This window comes from Lithobates pipiens, unplaced genomic scaffold (assembly GCF_037356315.1).
Source record: "Lithobates pipiens isolate NorthernLeopardFrog02 unplaced genomic scaffold, aLitPip1_a1.2 Scaffold_8, whole genome shotgun sequence".
Lineage (NCBI taxonomy): Eukaryota > Metazoa > Chordata > Amphibia > Anura > Ranidae > Lithobates > Lithobates pipiens.
The window spans coordinates 618316662-618343253 of NW_027507903.1; the positions used below are offsets into that span (position 1 = coordinate 618316662).

Below are 26592 nucleotides of genomic sequence, written 5' to 3' on the forward strand. Positions count from 1 at the left end.
GGGACTGTGTAGGTTTGTTGTGTTAAGTTGAATCTGTTTGTCATTTTCAACCGGTACATTTTTAAAGTGTAGCTCCAGTCAAAAAAAATATCTTTAAGCTTTTTGGAAAACATAGGGAAGGGTTATCACCCCTGTATAATTTTGTTTTGTCGTCCATCTTTTTTCATCTCACTTGCTGCTGTCTCCTTGCGTTTGCAAGTAGGAGATGTTTGTAAGTTGGATGTTTGAAAGTAGGGGCCTGCCCTATATTATAGCGGTATGTACTGGGTACAGAGCACGCAGACAGCACGCACTATCTCCTAACACTACTGACTGCAAGCTCTATTATTAACCACTTGTTAGCCCAATGTTTGCATAAAGTGAAAGATGAAGTTATGCTGAGTAAATAGATATCAAACATGTCACTCTTCAAAATTGCACATGCCCGTGGAATGGCGCCAAACGTCGCTACTTAAAAAATCCCCATAGGCGACGCTTTAAATATTTTTTTACTGGTTACATGTTTTGAGTTGCAGAGGAGGTCTAGGACTAGAATTATTGCTCTCGCTCTAACATTCTCGGCGATACCTCACATGTGTGGCACATGCGAGCACATGGGGACATGGGCGCTTTAATTTTTATTTTATTTTTTTATTGTTCATTTTACTTTATTTTAGTTTGACATTTTTTTTCCCAAAAATATATTTTTGATCACTTTTATTCCTATTACAAGAAATGTAAACATCCCTTGTAATAGGAATATGGGATGACAGGTCCTCTTTACAGTGAAATCTGGGGGGTCAATATGACCCCACATCTCACCTCTAGGCTGGGAAGCCTGAAATAAAAAAAAAAAAAAAAGATTCTGGCTTTGATCGTACTGGCGAGTTGGTAGAAGCACCAGAGGGCGGTGAGGGGTGGGGGGGGCGTCTATGGCTGGGTACTTCAGGGTATCACCGAGTATGGCTGGGTATCTCTGAGTATGGCTGGGTATGGCAATTTATGGCAGGGTATTACAGAGTATTGGCGGGGTATTGGCGGGGTACTACAGAGTAATAGCAGGGTACTGCAGAGTATTGGGGGTACTGCAGAGTAATGGCGGGTACTGCAGAGTAATGGCGGGTACTGCAGAGTAATGGCGGGTACTGCAGAGTATTGGGGGGTACTGCAGAGTATTGGGGGGTACTGCAGAGTAATGGGGGTTACTGCAGAGTAATGGGGGGTACTGCAGAGTAATGGCGGGGTACTGCAGAGTAATGGCAGGGTACTGCAGAGTAATGGGGGTTACTGCAGAGTAATGGGGGGTACTGAAGAGTAATGGCAGGGTACTGCAGAGTAATGGCAGGGTACTGCACTGCAGAGTAATGGCAGGGTACTGCACTGCAGAGTAATGGCGGGGGTACTGCACTGCAGAGTAATGGCGGGGTACTGCACTGCAGAGTAATGGCGGGGTACTGCACTGCAGAGTAATGGCGGGGTACTGCAGAGTAATGGCGGGGTACTGCAGAGTAATAACAAAAGTTCTTGGCGCACAAATGGAAGAAACCTTTTGTAGAGAACACTTTATCCAAATATTAGGTTAATTGTTGTCTCATAGAGGGCCTATAATTAGTCTCAATGTGCAGCTGCTAGACCACTTTGGACATGGTGGAAGAAAGCAGAAATTGAACCATCACAAGAACAGCGCATCAGATGCGCTGTTCTTGTGATGGTTCAATTTCTACTGCAGAGTAATGGCAGGGTACTGCACTGCAGAGTAATGGCGGGGTACTGCAGAGTAATGGCGGGGTACTGCAGAGTAATGGCGGGGTACTGCAGAGTAATGGCAGGGTACTGCAGAGTATGCACTGGTATTGCAGAGTATTGGCAGGGAATTGAGGGGTTAAATTCGGTGAGCAGCGATGTGGGCACTGCAGATGCAGCCCACATCGCTGCTGACACCGATCTCTTTCCCCTCCGCTGTACCGATCGGTACAGAAAGGGGAGGGAGGAACAGGCGTCATAACATGACGCCGGTTTGTTTCCAAGTGATCACTCCGTCATTTGACGGAGCAATCACGTGGTAAACGGCCGCTATGAGCGGCCGTTTACCGTGATGCGCCGGGTCCTATGGACCCGGCGGTCACGGATGCTCTCGAGTGCGCACACCTCGGGGCACGCGAGAGCAGAATTCTGGGAGGCCGTTAATTAACGGCCTCTCTGAGTTAAACAACCGCCCTGAAGCCGTTAATCGACAATGGGCAGTTGTTAAGTGGTTAAAGCTAGATCACTAGCTATATAGGTGAGGTGAATATAGTGGTGTATACTGCAGTCAGGGCACAGACAACAACCACTACACAGCAGCAAGATAGGAAATCAGCCAAAAACGATTGGTGTGTACTGTGTTGAAGGTACACAGAACACCCACTGCTTCAGATGCAAAGTAACACACTACAGGAGGCCGCCTTAAAGGCGGCCTTTTATAGTGTGGGGCGTGCACTACACAGTCTGAGCTATGATTGGCCACAGGCAGGATGCCTGTGGCCAATCATGGCTCTCCTCGCTGCCGGCGCTGCGATTGGCCAAGCATGCGGGGTCACAGTGCATGCTTGGCCAATCATCGGACAGCAATGCACTGCGCCAACGCAGTGCATTGTGGTCTGCGCGCGCGTCACTCGAATTTTGACGCGAACGGCCAAAACGTTCGGAATTCGCCGAACGCACGAACAGCCAATGTTCGAGTCGAACGTACGTTCGACTCGAACACGAAGCTCATCCCTAATCAAGATCAATGACACAGATAAAAAAAAACACTCAATACCAAGGGAAGTTCCAAAAACATGGCCCATTGGGGGTACTTTAAATCGGTGGTTCACAACCTCAGTCCTCAAGAAATAAAGAGCACCAGGACTGCTGATAAAAGAGGCCCAGCAGTAGCCGGGGGGGGGGGGGCTTTCTTGGTTTCTTGTGCCAGGGCTCTGGCTAACCAAATCTTTCAATAGGACAAGTGGAAGGTCTAAAATCTGGTTGGAAAGGCTAGGAAGCCCCGTAATGATCCGCCCAAAGGGGAGGGGTAATGGAGAGGCGGGCATGACCGGGTGCCAGGGGAACCCATGGAGTAATGGGATAGGTGGAGAGAAGATGGTGGAACGAGTAGGAGGAGCCATATAAAAGGGGGGCGGAGACAGAGCGGGGCCAGTCACGAGTAGAGGACGTTGGAGGAGGCAGTTTTTCCCACCCTCCCTCCCTACTGTTGGGGTTGTTTGTTGGTGGATAAGGGTGTTATTGCTTGCTGCTGTCGTCTGTTTGTTTTTCTTTCAGGGGAAGATGGATGATCGTCACAACAGTGAAGTCGGTCCTTTTGGGGGCTGCAGTGTGATATTTTCTGGTGGTCTTTGACGGTGGCATTAAACAGAGGTGATCTAAAGGTGTGGGGGGCTCATTGGTAATAGGGGCCCCTCCGGTGTATTCCTGAACGGTGGATGGAATACTGGGAGGTGTTTGCACTGCAGGAATTTGGTTGTCTCTGAGCGGTCACAGCTAGAGGCCTGGGATGTAAAATGGTAAAAGCAGTGAGGTTGATATTGGAGTTAAAGTGGGTCACCGTCAGAGATCACCAGACTGGAGTTTCTAAAGTTGTTCAAAATGTTTGTTTATGGTTGTATATATGTATTTATATATACATATCTTTGGAGGGAGTAAATATAATTTTGGTTATGTTAATAAAAGGCTGTTGTGGCCAGTTTACTCCAAAGATTAGGTGTGGTCTCATTATTATAGTTTATAAGAGGGCTGGTAAGAGGTATGGGATTGGGAAAAAAGGGGACAATTGGGCTACGCAGGTCAAGAATCCTGATGGCTTTATATTGCTTGTCACCAGTGGAAACTTTCCCACTGTCACTTAACTAGAATAGGGAAAATATCTCAAACAGCTCATACCACAACCTAGGAAGTCAACAATTCTCTTCATCCCTATTCGGTCCACTATTAACTTAAGGAACAATTTTAGGATTTGAGTGTCTAAAATGGGTGCTAACTTCTGGACACTTGTGTAAAAGGTAGATTGTTGACTGCAAGCTCTTAAACTGCATGGAATTGTACAGAAATGTGTCTATTGACCTCTCAATTTTCTCCTGTTAAGAACCCCACACAGAAGAGGGGACTACCTGTGACCACTCTGGGACCTCTGCTTGTAATTGGGCCTTCACAAAGGGATGTTACAGCTGCAGTGACAAGAGAAGAGTCTGCGGAGCTCTGGGTGTTGGTGGCTGTCGGATGTCTTAGTCTTCTTGTTGTCATAGTGTGTGCAGTGTTCATTGGAAAATCTCTGAAAAAGCCACAGTATGTGCTGTCTGTGGAAAAAATAAAAAAAAATGTAATCATTGTCTATTAATTTTAATGCTATGAGCTTGTGAGCCTGAAATGCCTTTATACCAATATTAAGAAGTGTTGTGTGTTTTTTTTTTTCCTGAGTCCTAGCTTTGTCTAACATGCTCAAAAGGCGTATCCCTGGCTCCATCAGCATCTTCAGCCCAAAAGTTACCATTAATAGTAGACAACCCCTTGACAAGATTGATGGAGTTTGGGGCATCTTCATAACGTGTATTAAATTAGCCAGGTGCCCATTACATCTAGGGCATAGGGGTGTGTCTCTATGCTTCCATTTAAATAGCTTCTCAGGTGTATGTCCTATGTAAGAAATAATTGGGTAAGATTTTGCGTAGGGGATAGAGACCATGGGGTCTAGATCAAATAACAACAGGCAAGTGTATGGTCAGCGGTCCCCAAGTCTTGTACACAATGTGTCCTTTTTATAATTTCCAAGAATCGATGGACTTGCCATCAAGTTTACCATGTAATTGTGAAATGAGACGATGTTTAGTATCCCTTTTTATCCAGTAGTGATATTTAGGGATGGTCCGAATGTTTGAGTCGCATGTAAGTTCGACTCAAACATCAGGCATTCCTTCGTAGACCAAACAAACATGGGGTGCTCTCATATGGGGTGCTCAAACTTGCTGAGAGCACCCCATGTTTGTTTGGTCTACGAAGGAATGCCTGACGTTTGAGTCGAACTTACATGCGACTCAAACATTCGGACCATCCCTAAATATCACTACTGGATAAAAAAGGGATACTAAACATCGTCTAATTTCACAATTACATGGTAAACTTGATGGCAAGTTCATCGATTCTTGTAAATTATAAAAGGACACATTGTGTACAATCATTGACAGCTGCTGATTGGCCAAAGCATGCTTTGGCTATTCACAGCGTGATGGTCTGTGAGCCATGATTGGTCAAAGGCAGTGTGCCTTTGGGTAATCATGGCTCAGGTGCTAAGTGCATGCCCCACACTAAGGCGGCTGCTGCTTACACGGTGGCCGTATATAGTGAGAGGATATTAGGCAGGTATGCGAGTGTGTGTATACAGTGCTTTGCAAAAGTATTCACCCTCCTTGGCTTTTACCTATTTTGTTACATTACAGCCTTTAGTTCAATGTTTTTTTTTTTTTTTTCAATCTGAATTATATGTTATATGTGATGGACCAGAACACGATAGTCTAAGCTGGTGAAGTAAAATTAGAAAAATATATACATATCTATTTTTCAAAAAAAAAAAAAAAAAAAAAAAAAAAAAAAAAAAAAAAAAAAAAAAAAAAAAAAAAAAAAATATATATATATATATATATATATATATATATATATATATATATATATATATATATATATATATATATATATATATATATATATATATATATATATATATATATATATATATATATATATATATATATATATATATATATAAAATTGGCACCTGCATATGTATTCACCCCTTTGTTATGAAGCCCATAAAAAGCTCTGGTGCAACCAAATAACTTCAGAAGTCACATAATTAGTGAAATGATGCCCACCTGTGTGCAATCTAAAGCCTTGTACACGATCAGATTTTCCAATGGGAAATGTTCGATGACAGGTTGTTGGCAGAAAATCCGACCGTTTGTACGCTCCATCGGACAATTGTTGTAGGATTTTCCATGGACAAATGTCCAAAGTACAAACACGCATGCTCAGAAGCTAGGACGAGCCAGAAGCGGTCGGTCTTGTAAATTAGCATTCATAATGGAGAATTAACATTCATGACGTGGCAAATTATGAAATCTGGAAATGCAGCGCACATTCTCTTCTTCTTTAATGGGATAATAATGAAGCTGGTGATACTGATGGAGTTATTGCAAACAATTTTTTTTTTTTTCTAGTGATACCAAGAATAATATTATGGTGGTTTTTTTTTTTATTTGGGCACGTTACCATAACACCATTATGCCATAGATTTTAAGATCAAAGGTACAACTATGTTTTTTTCAATGTAAGTGTCTACTCCCAAACTGTAATTTTGAAGTAAAACACATAGCCAAGTAGTATTCTCTACAATTTTTTATTTTTTTTAATTGTGCATTAATTAAAATTAGACATGCAATCTGCCAATAGAACTTAACCAAAAAGTGCATTCTATGCATCCAAAAATATACCATATCATTATTTAACCAATAACAAGGCCAATAATGAATAACACATTATCTCCTCCGATTCCGCAATATGGCTGGTTGACGAACAGCCGCTCAGGAACAAACTGAAAAGTGTGAATCAACACTCGCCAAACTTCTACTAACACAAAATTAGCAGAAGGAGCCCAAAGGGTGTCGACGAGCTGAAAAACAACGTAGTACGTCACTACGTTCGTATTTGTTGCCCAACAATTCCTTGCCATTTGTATGCAAGACAATGTTGGGCCAATGCCCTTCGGACAAGAGTCCACAGTTTTGATGGCCAACAACCCAATCGTGTGTACGAGGCTTAAGTGTCACATGATGTGTCATTACATAGACACACCTTTTTGAAGGCCCCAGAGGCTGCAACACCTAAGCAACTGGCACCACTAACCAAACACTGCCATGAAGACCAAGGAACTCTCCAAACAAGTAAAGGACAATGTTGTTGAGAATTATAAGTCAGGGTTAGGTTATAAAAAAATAAAAATCCAAATCTTTGATGATCCCTAGGAGCACCATCAAATCTATCATAACCAAATGGAAAGAACATGGCACAACAGCAAACCTGCCAAGAGACGGCCGCACACCAAAACTCACGGACCAGGCAAGGAGGGCATTAATCAGAGAGGCAGCACAGAGACCTAAGGTAACCCTGGAGGAGCTGCAGAGTTCCACAGCAGAGACTGGAGTATCTGTACATAGGACGACAATAAGCCGTACGCTCCATAGAGTTGGGCTTTATGACAGAGTGGCCGGAAGAAAGACATTACTTTCAGCAAAAAACAAAATGGCACATTTTGGGTTTGCGAAAAGGCATGTGGGAGACTCCCAAAATGTATGGAGGAAGGTGCTCTGGTCTGATGAGACTAAAATTAAACTTTTTGGCCATCAAAGAAAATGCTATGTCTGGCGCAAACCCAACACATCACATCACCCAAAGAACACCATCCCCACAATCAGTGGCGTAACTAGAACCCTCAGGGCCCAGATGCAAGAAACCATGGAGGGCCCTCCCTGACCTCCGGACAGGGCTCTTTTCTCCGAGCCCGATGGCAGAACACCAGGGCCTGGTCCCAAGTGGGCGGCTGCATATAAAGGAACCGATTTCTTAATTTCCCCCTGCTTCTCCTCCTCTCCCACCCACAGGCATTCAGCGGCTGCAGGAGGAAAATGGAGAGATGGGTTTCTCTATGTCGGTGTTTCACAATCTTTTTCCAGTCAGGGCACCCTTGAAGTATACCCCTAGATGAATAGGGGTGCATTGCAACCCCCCTGCAACTGTGTGCATTGCATGCAGTTGCAACATAGTGATGATGCATTTAAGGGGTTAAAACAGGTGGTCAGTAGGCAACATATTGCCTCTCTACCGGCTGTCAAATGCCTCTGAAAAGCAATCTGAGCATGGATCACTTTTCGGAGAAACAGCATTTTACATAAAATGTGCATACATACATGTAAACACGCACATATATAAACACACATATACTATATATATATATATATATATATATATATATATATATATATATATATAATGACTTTTTAATAAAAGCACATCTTTAGCACTTGTTGCTGTAACTCAAGTGCACTATTGCATCTGGTAGGCATTGGCCCCAAGAAGTTAACAAATACTACTCCTACAGCATTGGTTTTTCACCAGAACTTCATGTCTGTCTTGTAAATGTAGACTTGTCTGTGTATATATATATATATATATATATATAAATGTACATATGCACGCACATATAATCCAGTGGCAGCTGGTGCTCAAAATTTTTAGAGGGGCGCAAGCAAACTGAAAAATTCAGAAAAAAAAAACATCAATTACAGCCACTGTACCATCAAATGTCACCACTGTGCCATCAAATGTCACCACTGTGCCCATCAAACGCTGCCAATGTGCCTATCAAATGCCACCAGTGTGCCCATTAAATGCCAGTGTACCCATCAAACGCTGCCAGTGTACCCAAACGCTGCCAGTGTACCCAAACGCTGCCACTGTGCTCAATAAATGCTGCCACTGTGCACATCAAATGCTGCCGGTGTGCCCATTAAATGCTGGTGGTGTGCCATCAAATGCTGCCACTGTGAATCCCCACCGCCCACTTGCCGTCTGCCCGCCACTTACCCTGTCTTGGTGGGGCAGCGGGTGTCGGCCATGAGCGGGGTCCTCCATGCATCTCCCGCCATCCTCATCTCTCGTCCTCTTCTCCTGATAGGCGTCCAAGAGCTGCGCCTATCGTTTCAGCCAATCAGGTGACAGGTGACAGGTAACAGACCCTCACACCTGATTGGTGGAGAGGCAGTTCAGTGTTAGGAAAGTGAATATTAATTCACTTTTCTAACATACCTGGGTAGACTGGGAGCGTCAAGCATGGCGCTTGCAGTTCACCTATTCTGAAGCCTATTAGAGCCAATGGCTCTAATCAGGTGCTTCAAAAACAACCTCCACCCGCTGCTCTAATTCAGGGGCCCGGCACCCCAAAAGGGACCGGACACCTAAATATGGGGTGGCAGCGGTGGCCATGGATAGATTCATGCTATGCTATGCATGAATCTATCCATTGGTCATAGAGGGGGTGGCTGGAGAGAGGGGGCGGCACCTGTGCACCCTTTTGGATGCACCACCACTGATAAACACATACACATTCACATACATACATATGCATACATGCACACTCACATACATGCACACACACACACATGCATACATACATATATATATATACACACACGCATGCACACACATATAAACACAAATACAGTAGCTAGTCTTATTAACCACTTCAATACCAGGCACTTAAACACCTTCCTGCCCAGACCAATTTTGAGCTTTCAGCGCTGTCGCACTTTGAATGACAATTGCACGGTCATGCTACACTGTACCCAAATGAAATTTTTATCATTTTTTTCCCACAAATAGAGCTTTCTTTTGGTGGTATTTGATCACCTCTACGGTTTTTATTTTTTGCGCTACAAATAAAAAAATACCGAAAATTTTGAAAAAAAAAATGTTTTTTTTTGTTTCAGTTTCAAAACTTTGTAAATAAGTACGTTTTCTCCTTCACTGATGGGCACTGATGGGCACTGATGGGCACTGATAAGGCGGCACTGATGGGCACCAATGAAGTGGCACTGATGAGGTGGCATTGATGGACACTGATAGGCGGCACTGATAGGCGACACGGATGGGCGACACGGATGGGCGACACGGATGGACACTGATAGGTGGCACAAATTGGCACTGATAGCTGGCACGGATTGGCATGGATAGGCGGCACAGATGGGCATGGATAGGCAGCACAGATGGGCATGGGTGGGCACTGATAGGCGGCACAGGTGGGCACTCATAGGCGGCACAGGTGGGCACTCATAGGCGGCACAGGTGGGCACTCATAGGCGGCACAGGTGGGCACTCATAGGCGGCACAGGTGGGCACTCATAACAGGTGGGCACTCATAGGCGGCATTGGTTTTATACTGTACTAATGGATGCCAATCAGTGATGCCCATTGTGGGCACTGATTGGCATCCATTATGGGCACTGATTGGCATCCATTGTGACCATGGGCATCCCTGGTGGTCTAGGGAGGATTACCTTTTCCCTGGTGGTGTCCCTGGTGGTCCAGTGTGGGCATCCTCGGGGGGGCTGTGCTGATAATCGATCAGCACAGACCCCCCCTGTCAGAGGAGCAGCCGATCGGCTCTCCTCTACTCGCGTCTGACAGATGCGAGTGAGGAAAAGCCGATCACCGGCTCTTCCCATTTACACTGTGATCAGCCGTGATTGGACACGGCTGATCACGTGGTAAAGAGTCTCCGTCTGAGACTCTTTACTGAGATCGTAGTTGCCGGGTGTCAGACTGACACCCCGCAACAACGATCGCCGCGATGCGCGCCCCCGGGGGCGCGCAGCGGCTCATAATCCTGAGGACGTCATATGATGTCCGGTCAGGATTATCAAACCACTTTGCCGCCGTCTATTTGTAATAGGGCGGGCGGCAAGTGGTTAAAAAAAAAAACGGCAGACATTTACCTTGGTTCTTCCTGCCGGGTACTGCACTGTAGGGGGAGACAAAGAGCACAGCACACTGTGCTTTCATTTAGCCTAATGTGAGGAGCTCCCCGCACAGTGCCGATTTCAGTTCGGCTGATGATCGGGGAGCTATTCTCAGCCTCCCCCCTATCGGAGAGTACAGGGGACCCGGTCACCATGGCGATCTTAACGACCCCTATAATTCCGCCACTGCCCGCAGTGAAACATGGTGGTGGTGGCATCATGCTGTCAGGATGTTTATCAGCAGCCGGGACTGGGAAACTGGTCAAAGTTGAGGGAAAGATGGATGGTGCTACATACAGGGATATTCTTGAGCAAAACCTGTACCACTCTGTGTGTGATTTGAGGCTAGGATGGAGGTTCATCTTCCAGCAGGACAATGACCTCAAACACACTGCTATAGCAACACTTGAGTGGTTTAAGGGGAAACATGTAAATGTGTTGGAATGGCCTAGTCCAGGGGTGCCCAACCAGTGGCCCGCGGAGCCCTCTAATATGGCCCTCGGCCTCCTGCTCTAAGATGGCAGGTTGGCAAGACCAGATCACGGGTTACTGACCCGCCATCCCAGAGCAGCAGTTTTGTGAATGAAGCCACTGGTAGTGCAAGCAAGTGGCTGTGGAGCAGAGCCACATAAGTCAATGCTTTCTGTATCCTGTCACAGGCGGAGTGATACCAAATGCACTCAGCAACAGCCAGCAATACCAGAATGGAAGATGGTTATTAAAGGTAAGTTCACTACTAAATTTACAATATATATGGATATATCTGTTTTGCAGTGGTTACCAGGCTGCTTTCAAACTGCTGTGCAGGTGCAGTGCAGCTGCGGGTTACCTGCATTGAGCCATAGACTTCTGTTATTACCTGCGGGTGTGTTGCGCCTTCAGAAAGTGCGCCAAACTTGCAGCATATAATAGAAGTTTACAGAAAAGTGCAGCTAATCTGCAGAAAAACCACAGGTTTACTGCGCTGCACCTGCGGTTTGGGCAAATCGCAGAGCATCAGTGTGAAAGCAGCCTTTGGCCCCTTTCACATGAATGATCCGACCCAATCGGACTTACTATTCACCTCTATGGAGCAGCAGTTGTAAACGGACTTCTGTCTGTTTACACTCGCCTACCTAAAAAAAAAAAAAAAAAATAGAAAGGGATCTGCCCCTTCCATTTGGGCGAATCGGATTGGATCAGAGGGCCCACAGAGTAGAGTGAGCTGTGTTAGTGGACACGGACCTGTCATCCTCCTGCTCCACTCATTGTGGCCCGCGACCAGTTACCAATTCACTTAAGTGGCCCTCGCTCTTCAAAAGATTGGGCACCCCTGGCCTAGTCAAAGCCCAAACCTCAATCCAATAGAAAATCTGTGGTCAAGGTTAAAGATTGCTGTTCACAAGCGCAAATCATCCAACTTGAAGGAGCTGGAGCAGTTTTGCAAGGAGGAATGGGCAAAAATCCCAGTGGTAAGATGTGGCAAGCTCATAGAGACTTATCCAAAGCAACTTGGAGCTGTGATAGCCGCAAAAGGTGGCTCTACAAAGTATTGGCTTTAGGGGGATGAATAGTTATGCAGATCGACTTTTTCCTGTTATTTTGTCCTATTTGTTGTTTGCTTTACAATAAAAAAATAAATAAAAAATCTTCACAGTTGCAGGTATGTTCTGTAAATTAAATGATGCAAATCCTCCTACAATCCATGTTAATTCCAGGTTGTAAAGCAACAAAACACAGAAAATGGCAAGGGGGATGAATGCTTTTGCAAAGCACTGTGTGTGTGTGAGTGTGTGTATATATACACACAAATTTCATGACTGTGTATGTGAAGTGGTTAAGGGGAACCCTATGACAGAATTAAGTAAAAAAAAAAACAGCATTATGAGGCCCTTATCCGAGCAAGCAGCCAGGAAGGGGGGGGGGGGGGATGAGCGAGCGGGCCCCCTCCTCCTGTTGATGGGGACAAGAGCCTCTTCTAACAACCCTGGCTGGTGGTTGTTGGTCTGCTGGCAGGGGGCTTATCGGAATCTGGAAGCCACCTTTAACAAGGGGACCCCCAGATCCCAGCCCGCCCCATGTAAATGGGTATTGGGTACATTGACTCTTTTTTTGGTGAATAGGTAGGGGTACAAAGTAAAAATCATAACAGTTTTTGACAATTCCTTTATTAAAGAAAATGTCCTGCAATGTCCATTCATCTTCAATCACGCCGCCCGCTGGACCTGAAAAATAGAAATACTGAAAGCTCCGCCTCGATGGGAGGCCTCCCAGTAACTGCTGTCTCTTGGCTTTGACAGCTGATATAGGCAGGGGCGGGGCCACCCGGTGACATAACTGAGTGACCCCGCCCCTTCTGATGTCATGTGACAGAGGGGGCTGGGTCATCCAGTTACATTAGCGGGTGGCCCTACTCTTGCCTATATAAGAGCTGTCAAGAGAAAAGGTGGGAGGCCTCCCATGTTGAGGGCATGTGGCCTGGCATGTTTCGGGGGGTGCCTGCCAGGCTGCATGGTCAGATAAGGGTTTGGTATGGATTTTGGGGGACTCCACTTTTTAAATATCGGCATAGGGTTCCCCTCAAAATCCATACCAGACCTAAGGGTGTACTCATTATGAGGAGTTCCTGCCATCCACATGAAGAGTTTCTAGCACTGCAGACCTATGTTGTCCATTATCAGGGGCTTCCATCATTCTTTCCCTGAATTCCCAGATCTATGCATCGGTTTTGCCCGATGAGGGGCTCTCACCATTCCTGTGCTGAGTGCCCAGGTATTCACAGCTGCTGTGTCCATTATGAGAGGCACCCACCATTCTTGTGCTGAGTTCCAGGCCTTAGCATTCTGAACACTTGTGCCCATTATAAGGGGTTCACACCTCCCCTGTGCTGAATTCTCAGGTTTGCACACATGTTGTGCCCATTATGACGGGTTCTCACCATCCACATGAATCGTTTCTGGCTCTGCAGACCTATTTTGTCTATTATCAGGGGGCTTCCATTATCCTTGCACTGAGTTATCAGGTCTGCATACCTGTTGTGGACATTATAAGAGGTTCCCACCATCCTTGTGGTGAGTTCCCAGGTAGTCACTGCTGCTGTGCTCATTATCAGGGGTTCCCACCATTCCTGTGCTGAGTTCCAGGTCTGAGCAATGGTTGTGCCCATTATGAGGGGCTCTGACAATTCCTGCACTGAGTTCCCAGGTCCATACACCTGTTGTACTCGTTATGAGGGTCTCCGACCAGTCCTGCGCCGAGTACCCAGGTATTCACAGCCACTGTGCCAATTATGAAGGGCTCCCACCATTCTTGTGCTGAGTTTCAGGTCTGAGCGGTCTTGACACTTACTGTGCCATTACAAGGGGTTTCCACCACTCCTGTGCTGGGTTCCTGGGTCTGAACACCTGTTGTGCCCATTATAAGGGACTTCCACCATCCATGCGCAGAGTTTCTGGCTCTGCTGAGCTATGTTGTCCATTATCAGAGGCTCCCACCATCCCTGAACTGACTTCCTAGGTCTGCACAGCTGCTGGGTCTATTATGAGGGGCTCCCACCATCCTAGGTCTGCACATGAGATTTTGTATTATGGACAAAGTAACAGGAGGAGCTAGGATACACAAAGGTTAGCCAGGACAACCAACATTTCCAAGTGAACAGGAACAAAGTTGGAAACTACGGAAGCTGATCTCACTGTTGGAGTACCGAGAACATCAAAAAACAGGACTAACTCAGCCTACCAGTCTTCACTGTACCTAAAATATCAGTTTTTGGTGTACTGACTTTTTGAGGTAACAAGAAGAGCCCTTTCACACTGAGGGCGTTAGAAATAGTGCCTGCAATCCGCCCTCAAACTGCTGCTCCTTTGTCTCCACTGTGAAAGCCCTGAGGGCTTTCACACCGGAGTGGTGCGCTGGCAGGATGTCAGGAAAAGTCCTGCCAGCAGCTTCTTTGGAGCAGTGTGTTTACCGCTCCTCCACTGCTGCTCCCCATTGAAATCAATAGGGCAGCGCTGTATTACCGCTGGCAAAACGCCACTATTGTGGCGTATTGCAGGTGGTTTTAACCCTTTCTTGGCCGCTAGCGGGGGGTAAAAGTGCCCCACTAGCGGCGGAAATGCGCTGCAAATCTGACGGTAAAACGCCACTAAAAATAGCTGCGTTTTACCACCAACGCTATAGGCTCAGCAGTGTGAAAGGGGTCTAAATGGGACTTTGCAGGAGAACAAGATCTACACAGATCCCAGCGATATAGCACATTTAGAAAATGCAATGTGTATTTTGCTGAATCAATGTGCATTTTGAGGTCCACAGAAGTTAATGGTAATGCACAGGGCCATAACTATATGCGAAGAAGGGACTCACCTCTTCAATATAATGTCAATCCAGCCCAGGCATGTACTGGCCATCGGGACTACTGGGAGATTCCCGGTGGGCCGATGGCTCAGTGGGCCGGTTTCAGTGACAGCCTAGCCAAATGAATGGCTGCGCTACTCGCACAGCCATTCATTTGAGCAACGCGGCGCACTTCGGCTCTTTCCGCCCCCACTCGGCACTCTCATAACACTAGTATTGCACACATCTTCGGCCACCTCCAGCCCACAGTCGTCCTTTTCCGCCACCGCTCGGCTTCCCCCGCCCTGCTCCTCTCCGACAGCGCTTCAGCGAACAAAACTCGGCTATCTCCGGCGGCCCCCGCGGTAACGGACGCTGTGAGTTTAAATGAGCCGGGGGCCGCCGTGAGAGCAGCCGACAGGCAGAGAAGTCCCCGGAGCAGACGAGGGAGCCTGGAGGATGGCAGTGCTGCAGGAACCCATCCAGGTAACCGGCCGGCCCATTGAATACTGTATATAGCACATGGCTATATATATATATATATAGCTGTATATAGAATATGGCTGTGTATATGATATATATATATATATATATATATATATATATATATATATATATATATCATACACACAGCCATATTCTATATACAGCTATATATATATATATGATGTGGTGCTAAATAAAATAACATAAAAAATCCATTTGGTGAAAATAATGGTTAAAAAAATATGCAAAATCCAACATAGCTAAAATTTCACCAAAACTGTCAATTAATATTAAAATGTGCATAAAAATATTTTCAGCAAAAGAATCATATATAAAAAATGCTTATTAAAAACCCCCCTTTTTTTTTTGCACTCTTTTTGCACTTTAATACCAAGGACATCGTTTGGATAAAATGGTTTTAATTATAATGAATGGTTTATATATGAATTTTTTGCTGAAAATATTTTTTATGCACATTTCAATATTAATTGACACGTTTGATGTACTTTTAGCTATGTTGGATTTTTTGTATTATTTGAATCATTATTTGCACCAAATGGATTATTTTTTTTTTTAATGTTATTTTGGTTAGCATCACATCCTTTGCTATATATTCAATTTATCTGTGGGTTTGTGTTAGGCCCCTTTCACACATGCGGATGATATGTCCGTATTTCATCCATCCGTTTGCGCATGAAATACGGGCATACATTCATCCCTATGGGATAGCGGGTGTCTGCGGATGAACATCCGCAGACACCCGATTTCCTCCGTCTCTGCAACAGTCCGATTCTGCAGTCGGAGGAAAATCCTATTTTTCTATCCGTCTGCAGAGCGGATCGGATGAACACAGGCAGACGGTCCGTGCTCATCCGATCCCCCTAGAGGAGAGTGGAGAGCTGACAGGGTGGTCCCCGCACAGTGTGCAGAGACCGCCCTGTCCGCAGCCGGCTTAGCGGGGACAACGGAGCGATCCCCGCTGAGCGAGCGGATCATCACCGGGCGGATCATTACTGATCCGTCCCGTGTGAAAGGGGCCTAAACCTGTTTGATGTTGGCAGCTTCTCATTACTGCGGTTGATCAAAAATAGGTGTGCGCATTAGTTGTTTATTTTAAAATATATAATGCAGAGCCAGACTTCGGGCAGGTGACAGGGGGACACCAGGGGGTGGGGGGGGGGCTGGAAAATAAAAGATCACCAGCAGTGTGCTGTCGGCTTCTGAGTTTGCATACTCCTGCTATGTGTCTAGCCGGGCCGTGATGACGTCACTCTCGTGCAAGTGCGCAGCATACTGTTTTTGTGCGTGTTTGCAAAATTGGAGTGGGTCGGTCTGGATGAAGTCCAGGGCCAAATTTTTGGCCCAGTCCAGCCCTGATCATGCCAAAGGGACTATTCACATATATTGTATATGTTCATAAGTAAGGATGAGCTCTGGCGTGTTCGCACACTCCCCGTGCAGAGCCCGCCAGGAAGTCGGCGCAGTGCTGTGCTAATCACAGGTAGTGAGACATTGACCCGATGCGCGGCTGGTGAGATCGAGACAACGCCTTACTGCCTGTGATTAGCGCAGCGCTGTGCCGACTTCCTGGTGGGCTCTGCACGTGGAGTGTGCGAACACGCCAGAGCTCATCCCTATTCATAAGCATTATTTGGTGTGTCAATGGGCAGACATGACTTCTGTTGGGTGCACTTATAGACATGGATGGGTGGGCACCCTGTAGCAGATACAACACATGTTGCTGCAAACGGTCCAGCAGTAGGCACAGAATTACGTGAATGAACCCTAAGACTAGAGCTATATATGAGTGTTTACAAACCCAATCCTGCCAACAACATTGCTAGCTGAAAGTTACTAGGACTAGCAAATGATCACCATTTGCATTAAACACACCCCAAAATATAAAAATTGGCCTTGAAATGTATAGCCCCCTATGGTATAAGCTACACTGGTAGTATTCAGTAGCATCTTGTAGCTTTCAATTGCATATGATTGAAACATTGAGCAGTCATGTGAGATTATGCTAGTGCATGTCAGTTGTATAGAGTATGTACTCCATGCAGAGCCATTTGTATCTTCAGTTTTTTTTTTTTTGATCACTTGCTACTTGTACTGATTAATCCATAACAAATATAGTAGCGGTACTAAGCCACTGAAATTCTCCTGTGTAGCTCAAATGAGGTGGCTGTCAGCAAATTGTTACCTGTCTCAGCATCAAAGGATCAACCGTGTAGTTTAGCCAAATGCTGTATGAGGCAGCCATTTGGGTGTGGTGATGATTTGCCCCAGCTGGGCAATTAGTGACTGGTGGGAGGGATATAAAAGGCAGCTCTCTTTTCCTGCTTCATTGTGCTGTTGGTTGTGCAGGCAGGATGGGTCTAGGAGTAAGGGCCTGGTGTAGTGGACTGGTGCTTTTGGCCCTGGTTTATGGATGTACTGGGGATGGAACCTTGGTGAGAAATAGGCGCCAATCAGACTGGTGGAGGAATTACCAGCGGGTTGTACCTGGTCAGAGCCAGGGGTCTTCTAGAGGGGGTTCCATAGGGCTTTACTCTGGAGCTAATGAGGTATATGGGTTTGGGGCTTCTAGAGGTGGGTCTCGGTGGGGTTCAGCAGGTGGGCGTGCTGGTGGGATGCTCCGCCAGCAGCCCCCGACTGTAAGTTCCTCTAGTTCCCCCGTCAGTGTCCAGTGTGAAGAGGACAGTATGGTGGTCAGTGTCATGTTGGATTTTTATGGGAATGGAAAGCTAGTGAAACCCTCTGATCTGAGCCTGGGAACCCAAAGTTGCAAGCCAAATACCCTAGGTGTTGCTGAAGTTCTCTTCCAGATTAGTCTCCAGGACTGTGGTAACACTGTGCAGGTAATTCCCTTTCTCTAACAACTTTTCTTGACTTCAGTAAACTAATACCTGGTTGCTATGGGTTATTGCAGTGTGGTCTTAAGAACTGTGCATCTGATGTTCTGTGCAAATTGGCAGGAGATTTGCCTCCAGACTCTTTCCACTGTTAAACACTTGTTGCTCTTCTACTTATGTGAGGGGGACCTGTGCATATGCTGCTGACCTTGTTCACATGTACAATGGGGGGCTGGGGGTTATAACAAAGCTGTGGAAAGCAACTCATGCTCTCTTGCTAAATTTTACCTTGTTGCTGGGTTCCTAGGTATGGGCCCAGTAGCATTAGCACTTGTATTTTATATGAGCCCTTTTACGGTAAGATTGTTGCAATGTTCTGGCGACGGGGGCTCTTTAAAATGCTTTCTATAGAAAAACCTACTTGTGTAGACATCCTCAATTATTGCAGTGATGTCAACAGACTAGGAGCCCTTACTTGGTATTCTCCACTTTTCAGAGGAGAGGGCTACAAGGCAGCAATGTAGCTAGTACCACAGCTCTGAGTAGAGGGCAAATCTCTCATACAGCCCAAGGGGAAGCAGATTGGCTGTGTCATCCCATGTGACAGAGGGAGCAGGGAGAACTGTTGGCTCTGAGCTGTATGAGATGCATGAGCTCTACTCAGAGCAGTGCTGCAGCATTGATGGGTGCTACTGATGGACAGCACTGATAAATGGCATCAATGGTCTGGCACAGTTAGGCGGTGCAGCATTGAGTACTAATGGGTGGCACTGGTAGGCAGAATTGATGGGCACTGAAATACAGCACTAATAGGTGGCATTAATGGGCAGCACTGATTATCAGTGTAAACAATTTACTGACATTCTTGGCAGTTAATGCCTCGCCTTTCCTTGCAGACGCAGCATGGGAGGAAAGGGCTGCCGATTTCCAGCAAGTCTGTTTACATGTGGTCAGCTAATCGCATGGTAAAGGGCAGCTGTGATTGTGCATGTCCCAAGGGGCATACTGGTGGCACAGTTCTGGGAGGATATCCATGGCTGCGCCCTCCCAAAATTGGAAGCACTGGGCTCAGATGGAAGGGGGGGGGGGGCTGATCACTGTTTCTTGCACCAGGGCCTTGAAGGTTCTAGTTATGCCCCTGGTATATGTAATGTTCTGATCTTATCTACAGATGACTCAAGACTGGGTGATCTATGCTACCAGCTTGACCTACAGCCCAACCTCCTCCATTCCAATCATCAGAACCAACTCAGCTGTGGTCCCCATAATGTGCTACTATTACCGGTGAGTCTACGCTACACTTTGAACAGAGCACAACATCCCTGTCAGGTTTTCTGCTTCTGTCCCAATTCAAGACATTCTCCTTCATATCCTGTTTGACAAATAAAAAGAAATGAGAATCTCCAATGACTTGCCACTGCAACAAGTGCATCCATTGTGGTGATTGCCTCCCTGGCTTCTTTGACAACTCCAAAAAAATGTTTGGCTTCCCTTGGGTTCAGTCCTGTTGATCACTAATCTGCTTATTGGGGGTACAGACAGCAAAAATCTGATGTGCCTCAAGCCTTCTAAGCTATAAAGGTGTGGGGTCAGTGCACCACAGCTCATGTTTGGCTCAAGTAAAGACTATCTGTAGACTTGTAGCCTGTTCCTACAATTTAGCACCTCTACTGCAGCGATCAATGGCCTCTGTTGAGCAAAAGTGTGGTGGTGAGGATCAGCATTGACCATGATGGGATACCATTAAGTGACCTCATAGCTTTAGAGAACATGGTTGAGGTTGCCACTTATTTTTTTAATTTTTTTTTTTTTCCTTTAAGCCAAACCTGAACACTAAATCCCCTTTCGCTGGGCTTTCTGATCAGATCTGTTTTTCAGGCAGACCTGATCGAAGCCTCCATTCACCTCTATGCAGCGGCAGATGTTAGCGGTGACATGTCTGTGGACACCTGCCACTATGTGATCCAGTTATGTCTGTGAAATCCATATGGATGGTGACCCTATTTTCCATCCATAACTATTTTGTTCTCCTGTATAGGCATGCCAATGTAAGCAGCAAAGCCATTGAGCCAACATGGGTTCCATTCAGCAGCACAGTGTCCTTAGAAGAGAGGCTGTCCTTCTCATTGAGGCTAATGACTGGTGAGTTAACCACAGAAAATTATTGGGAGGGGATGTGTTGTCTGAACATTACAATGTAATCCCCTGTTTTTTGTCTATAGAGAATTGGAGTGGCCCTAGAAGTTCTCCCATCTATCAGCTTGGAGACATCCTCTACATAGAGGCTTCTGTGGACACTCAGAACCATGTTGGACTGATCCTATATATTGATCGCTGTGTGGCTACCCTATCTCCTGATCCAACCTCTGCTCCTAGTTATGACCTCATTGCAAACAATGGGTATGGGGCTTTATTTTTATTTATTTATTTTTTTTCTCCTTTCCTTTTCTTCCCCCTCTGGGAGGGGGGTTGCTGCCATAAATTACCCCAATCTTAACTGACCATTCTCTACAGCTGTCTAGTTGATGGAATGCAAGATGATACCTCTTCAGCCTTCATCACCCCGAGGGTTCAGCCAGACACGCTCCAGTTTACTGTGGATGCTTTCCGATTTCTAGGAAAGGATGCCTCTCTGGTAAGGACAGTTTTGAATTGGTTGATACAGATGGGTGCCTTGTAAGAACTGATAACCTAAAATTTAAATTCTTTCCAATCCAGATCTACATAACCTGTTACCTGAGAGCTGCTGCAACCACCCAAGTCCCTGATGCCATGAACAAGGCCTGTTCCTATAGCAAAGCCACAAAAAGGTGAGGTTCCATGGACTAAATGCTAGATCCAGGCTCACAGAACAATGATGGAAGGTACTCCTGCACTACCACTATAGTGGAAATGGATATCTAGTGCAACTGCTGTAAACACTGATGGGTGAATTCAGAACAAAAAATGTGATATACTGTAAATGGTGCTGCACTGTTGAAAACTAAGTAATAAACTACAAAAACTGAAATAAAGTACAATACAAACACTGGTATCAACTACATAAAAGTTCTGAAATGCAACAGTGTATTACTCAAAATGAACACGAGATGGCAGTGAGAATCCAAAGACAGCTGTATAAAACTTAAAGCGGTAGTAAAACCGCTGATGGTTTGTTTGTTTTTTTGTTTTTGTTTTTTTTTCTCTGACCTGCAAGTGAAAAGTCATAATGAGCTAGTATGCTCCATACTAGCTCATTATGAAATACTTGCCTTAGAACGAGGCCCCTACATCTCACCCAAACCATGCCGAGGGAGCTGACATGTTCCCTCGGCGTGTCTTCCGGGTATAACGGCTCCGATGCTGTGAGTGGCCAGAGCTGCAATATTGTGCGGGAGATCTTTCTGGCGTCTGCCGGACTTTCAGCTGAGGAAGCCCCTGTACGCATATGCGCTGCTGCAGTCAGTAGTGCATTGCGAAGGGAATCTCATAAACTGTGTGTGGTTTAACCTACAGGTAAGCCTTGTTATAGGCTTACCTGTAGGTTAAACGTCTAAAAAAAAAAAAAAAAAAAAAACTTTACAACCACTTTAAAGGGATATAAAACATCCAGTGCAAATACACAAAATATGAAATGACTGTATCCAGTCTATGAAATCGCAAAGTGCTCGAAAGGGGATCTGAAGTCATGTGCCCCTGTGATGATGCATGGGTTTTGCTGACAGGTGCAACCGGAAATGATGCTGGTGACAAGGGTTTTTTTTTTTTTTTTTTTTTTTTTTTCATCCTTGCTTTACTACAAACAAATGTGAGTTACCTTTACTGTGGTTTTTATATATATATATATATATATATATATATATATATATATATATATATATATATATATATATATATATTTATTTTTTTTTTTTTTACAATATACTACACTATTTGGGCATTCCTCTACCCTTTTACCCTATCCTAGTCGCTTCATATTTGTATTTTCACTGCCATCTTGTGTTCATTTTGAGTAATACACTGTTGTATTTTAGAACTTTTATATAGTTGATACCAGTGTTTGCCAGCTGGTGTTCATATTGTACTTTTATTTCAGTTTTTGTAGTTTATTACTTAGTTTTCAACAGTGCAGCACCATCTTCAGTATTTCACAGGACAATGACTGTGTTCCAATAACCTAGTGTGTGTGTGTGTGTGTGTGGTGCTACTCTACAGCATTGGCTTTTCACTAGAACTTCATCTTGCTTCTAAATGCAGACTTGTCTAACAATTGTCTTTAGTTGGTCTGCCGTTGAGGGCCCTAGCAGTATCTGCCAGTGTTGTGGTACAGGCACCTGCAGCAACCCTACTGGTCTGGTTTCCGGAGGAAGAGGCAGGTTTGGAAGACCAAGAGGAAAGAGGGAACTCTTGGATGGTGAGTCTAACTTGCAGCTGTGATATACAATGTTAGAAATGTAGGTGATCTCTAGATGTGTCCTAAAGGTGATCTTTAGTGAGCACATTGACAAGTAGAGTAACCTTTTACAACTTTTGAATTTGGTATTTTGCTCTAGTCTGAGATTTTCAAATTAACCACGCGTGCAAACAGTAAAGCTGGCACTATTTTTATTTTTTGTCAAAGATGTTACGCTGAGTAAATGGATGCCTAATGTGTTGTGCTTGGAGCATTGCCTATGGGAGTGTTTGTGTGGGGGGGGTCTCTCAAATGCAGAGGCCAGGCATGACATAACGTTGCCCCCAGCCTCTGAACAATCATGAAGACTCTAGGTCTGCCGGAAATCTCAATGGTCAGCATCCAGGGCTGGTCAGTTCCCTTCTCTGGTTTGATGGCAGGGGTAAGCAAGGAGAATAAAGAATAACCGGAGGGGGGCTGTCTCCTCTTGCTGCCTATAAGAAATATCAAGTGGCTGAACAGCCGCTATGATCTTTTAGTGAAGGGAATCGCCAGCTCTAATAGTCTATATCTGAATGATGCCTGTAGCTGCAGGCATCCCGGTTTTTTTTTTTTTTTTTTCAGCTCAAAGTCCTTTTTTAAATCATAGGATGTTATACAAGCGTTAAGGGGTTAGTCCCAAATGTATCTAGTTGGGGAGGACCTGTGGCTTGGAATCCCTGAGGTCAAATGTGTGGCTGAAGAGTGATTCCCTATGGCTTCCTAGCCTTGTCTTTAAATACCGTTCTGAACAATAAGTTCACTTTTAATAGGCCTAGCCCAGAAGGTGGGACTTTTTCATTGATGCATGTGGCTAAATATTCATTGTCCTCTTAGCCACCAAGTGTCCTTCTCAGACATGGGATATTTGTTCGAAACGCTTGTATGTATCGTATCTATTTCTTCACCAGTGTTCTGACTGATTTCAAATTTCAGTTTTAAGAGTTGAAGAATCTCATACAGATTAACATGGCTGACCAGTAGCAGAACTACAAGGTTGCACTTGGTGGCTGGGCCCTGGTGCTCTACCACTGTGCTGGAGACCCGAGATGCTGGATCATAGGGCTTGGTTCACACTGCTAATAACCAAGTCATGTGATTTGGTTATTAGCCCCGGAACTGATGGAAGGTGCTCTGGCAGTAGGGGGGGAAGGGACCCTTGCATCAGGGCCCTGAAGGTTCTAGTGAAGCCTCTGGCCAACAATCTTTCACTAAAACAAGTGAAAGTTCCAAAAGCTTAACTGCTTGTCACCAGTGAAAGCTTTCCCACTGTCACTTCTAACACATAACTAGACTGGGGAAAAAATCTCCAACTGCTCATACCACAACCTAGGAGGTTAACCATTATCTGCAGCCCTATTCCAGTCACTATTGGCTGAAGGAACAATTTTGGGATTCAAAAGTCTAAAATGGGTGCTAACTTCTAGACTATGTAAAAGCTAGATTGACTGCAAGCTCTTAAACTACATGGACTTGTACAGAAATGTGTATTAATCTCTCACTTTTCTCCTGTTAAGAATCCCACCCAGAGGGACAAACTGTGACCACTCTGGGACCTCTGCTTGTGACTGGGCCTCAACAAAGGGATGTAACGGCTGCAGTGACAAGAGAAGAGTCTGCCCCTATGGAGCTCTGGCTGTTGGTTGCTGTTGGATGTCTTAGTCTTCTTGTTGTCATAGTGTGTGCAGTGTTCATTTGGAAATCTCTGAAAAAGCCACAGTATGTGCTCTCTGTGGAAAAATAAAACCATTTTGAATCTGATCTATTGATTTTCATTTTATAGAGAACAGAATAGGGGAGGGTTGTATAGTCTGTTTTTAAATCTCCCCCCCCCCCCCTTCCTGCCCTTGGGATTAACTGAGGAATCTGAACTAGTATGTATTACAGGTCTTGTGTGTTTAATATTTTTTTTTTAAAAAGTCAAAAGTTCCATCACCCTAGTTAGAGATTTTACATACAAGGACTGTTTGTGTATAGTGTCAGTCAAGTACTGAACCCATTTTTTATTTAAATTGGGACTCCAACTACATTGAAGGAGCATTTGGGGAAACTGCTACTAATTCAAGTGACTTCTCTACCACCAGTGACACTAACTCTTGCCCTAGAAAAGTAGCAAGGTCAAAGTCCCTCTTGGAGGGACCCATCTCATGGTTCTCATTGTTCAGAGTGGTCACATGGTCATGCTGACCAATGAGCACTTCCCATTGTGACATACTCACTCCAGAACTGTATTGTCCAATGTATGGACTGATACATCAGTAACATGAGGCATTTTTATGAAAAGGTGAACGTAGCCTTTTAAGGCAAGCAACAATGACACCATTCCAGGATAATTGTACCTCCCTAGATGGCATATGTAATCCCCACTAGGCTCAGGGGATATGAATTTCATAAAAAAAAAAAAAAAAATTACTGATGCACAACCAAGGGATTAAAAGCCCTGGGGATCCTTTAAGATGGGTTAATAGTGGTAAATTGTCAGGAGAACAATTTGTCAATGTCTGTTTAGATATTAGAATGTGTTTGTTGCATAACTTTCTTGGATAATATGGTCTGGTGGAACAAAGACACGTTTTCTCTTAAATTTGTTGTGGAACTCCACTTTATTAATGTGCTTTTTTTTTTTTTTTTTTTTTTTTCTCCCTTCTACTTGCCTCTAAATGCTGGTTGCTAGGGGGGTCCCTTTGTAGTCTGTCACCTTCAGGGCCTGTGCTCCTGATGTCATCTCCCTCAACACAGGAAGGGAGATTGCCTCATCGTGCCCCCCCCCATGGGAAAATTTTAAAACATTCTAAAGCCCGCTGGATTTTTGGCAAGCAAAGGGCCAATGGAGCCCACACACTATCAAATTGTCCAGACTCATTCCGTTGGACCTTTGCTGTCAAAGTCCGGTCGTGTGTACGTGGCATGAGAGGAAGACGTGCTGGTCTTTTTGGACAATTATACCTAACAGAAGAAATCCTTCTTCAATGGGCGAAAGCAAATCTTCTATCCCTGTCTTCAATTCACTAAAAAGGGGAATTGAACACTCTGGAGGATGTCCTAAGCAGGGAGGTTCTGTCTCAGACAAAATGGTGCTTGAATCAAACAGAAGTGGGGAGTCCTACAGCTAGACCTTTTTGCTACAAGGCAGGTGGAGCAAATTTTTATTTTCCCCTCCAGAGAGACCATCTCAGTCTGGGCCTAGGTGCCCTATCTCAGTCCTGTACAGCAAGCCTGGTGTACGCGTTTCCACCTTTTGCCCTCATTCCAAAGATCATCTGGAAGATAAGAGTATAGAGCACAAAAGTTATCCTGATCGCACCATTCTGGCCAAGGAGGTCTTGGTTCTCAGGACTATTAAGACTCAGCATCTGAGCCTTGGAGACTGTCTTGCAAGACAGACCTCTTATTTCAGGGGGAGGTGAATCCTCCAGAAGTGAGCGCTCTTTCTCGACAGCCTGGCTACTGAGATGGAGCTGTTAGAGTGGAGAGGGTTATCAGAAAAAGTAATCAATATCATCCTTAGCAGCCAGAAGCCATCCACTAACACAATTTACAATAAAATATGGAAGAAATGTGGGGCCTGGTGCATGCACAACAACAGAGTGTCAGGAGGTATGATCCTGGCGGTCCTAGATTTCCTCTAAGCAGGAGCAGACCGAAATCTTGCGGTCAGTACCCTCAAGGTGCAGGTATTGGCTCTGTCTAGATTTTTAAATCAAAGGCTGGCAGAAGAGCCCTTGGTCAAGACATTTCTTATATCCATAAGCGGGTCCCCAAGTCAAGGAGGTTCCCTTCCTGGGACTTATCCACGGTGTTGCAAAGTCTTTGTAAAACACTGTTTGAGCCACTAGAGCAGGGATATGCAATTAGCGGACAGTACTTTGGGGAGAAATTAGCGGACCTCCAGCTATTGCAAAACTACAAGTCCCATCATGCCTCTGCCTCTGGGTATCATGCTTGTGGCTGT

General features: G+C 45.1%; 1 protein-coding gene across 1 annotated transcript; it reads left to right on the top strand.

Annotated features, from left to right (window-relative positions):
- Window positions 1–17740: 17740 nt before the first annotated feature.
- On the top strand, window positions 17741–24401 carry LOC143963854 (zona pellucida sperm-binding protein 3-like). Its single transcript, XM_077473591.1, has 8 exons — window positions 17741–18235; window positions 19401–19513; window positions 20268–20371; window positions 20452–20629; window positions 20744–20864; window positions 20948–21039; window positions 22489–22622; window positions 24158–24401. The coding sequence occupies exons 1-8, from the start codon at window positions 17747–17749 to the stop codon at window positions 24382–24384; spliced, it is 1458 nt and encodes a 485-aa protein (XP_077329717.1). The 5' UTR covers window positions 17741–17746; the 3' UTR covers window positions 24385–24401.
- The last annotated feature ends 2191 nt before the right edge of the window (window positions 24402–26592 follow it).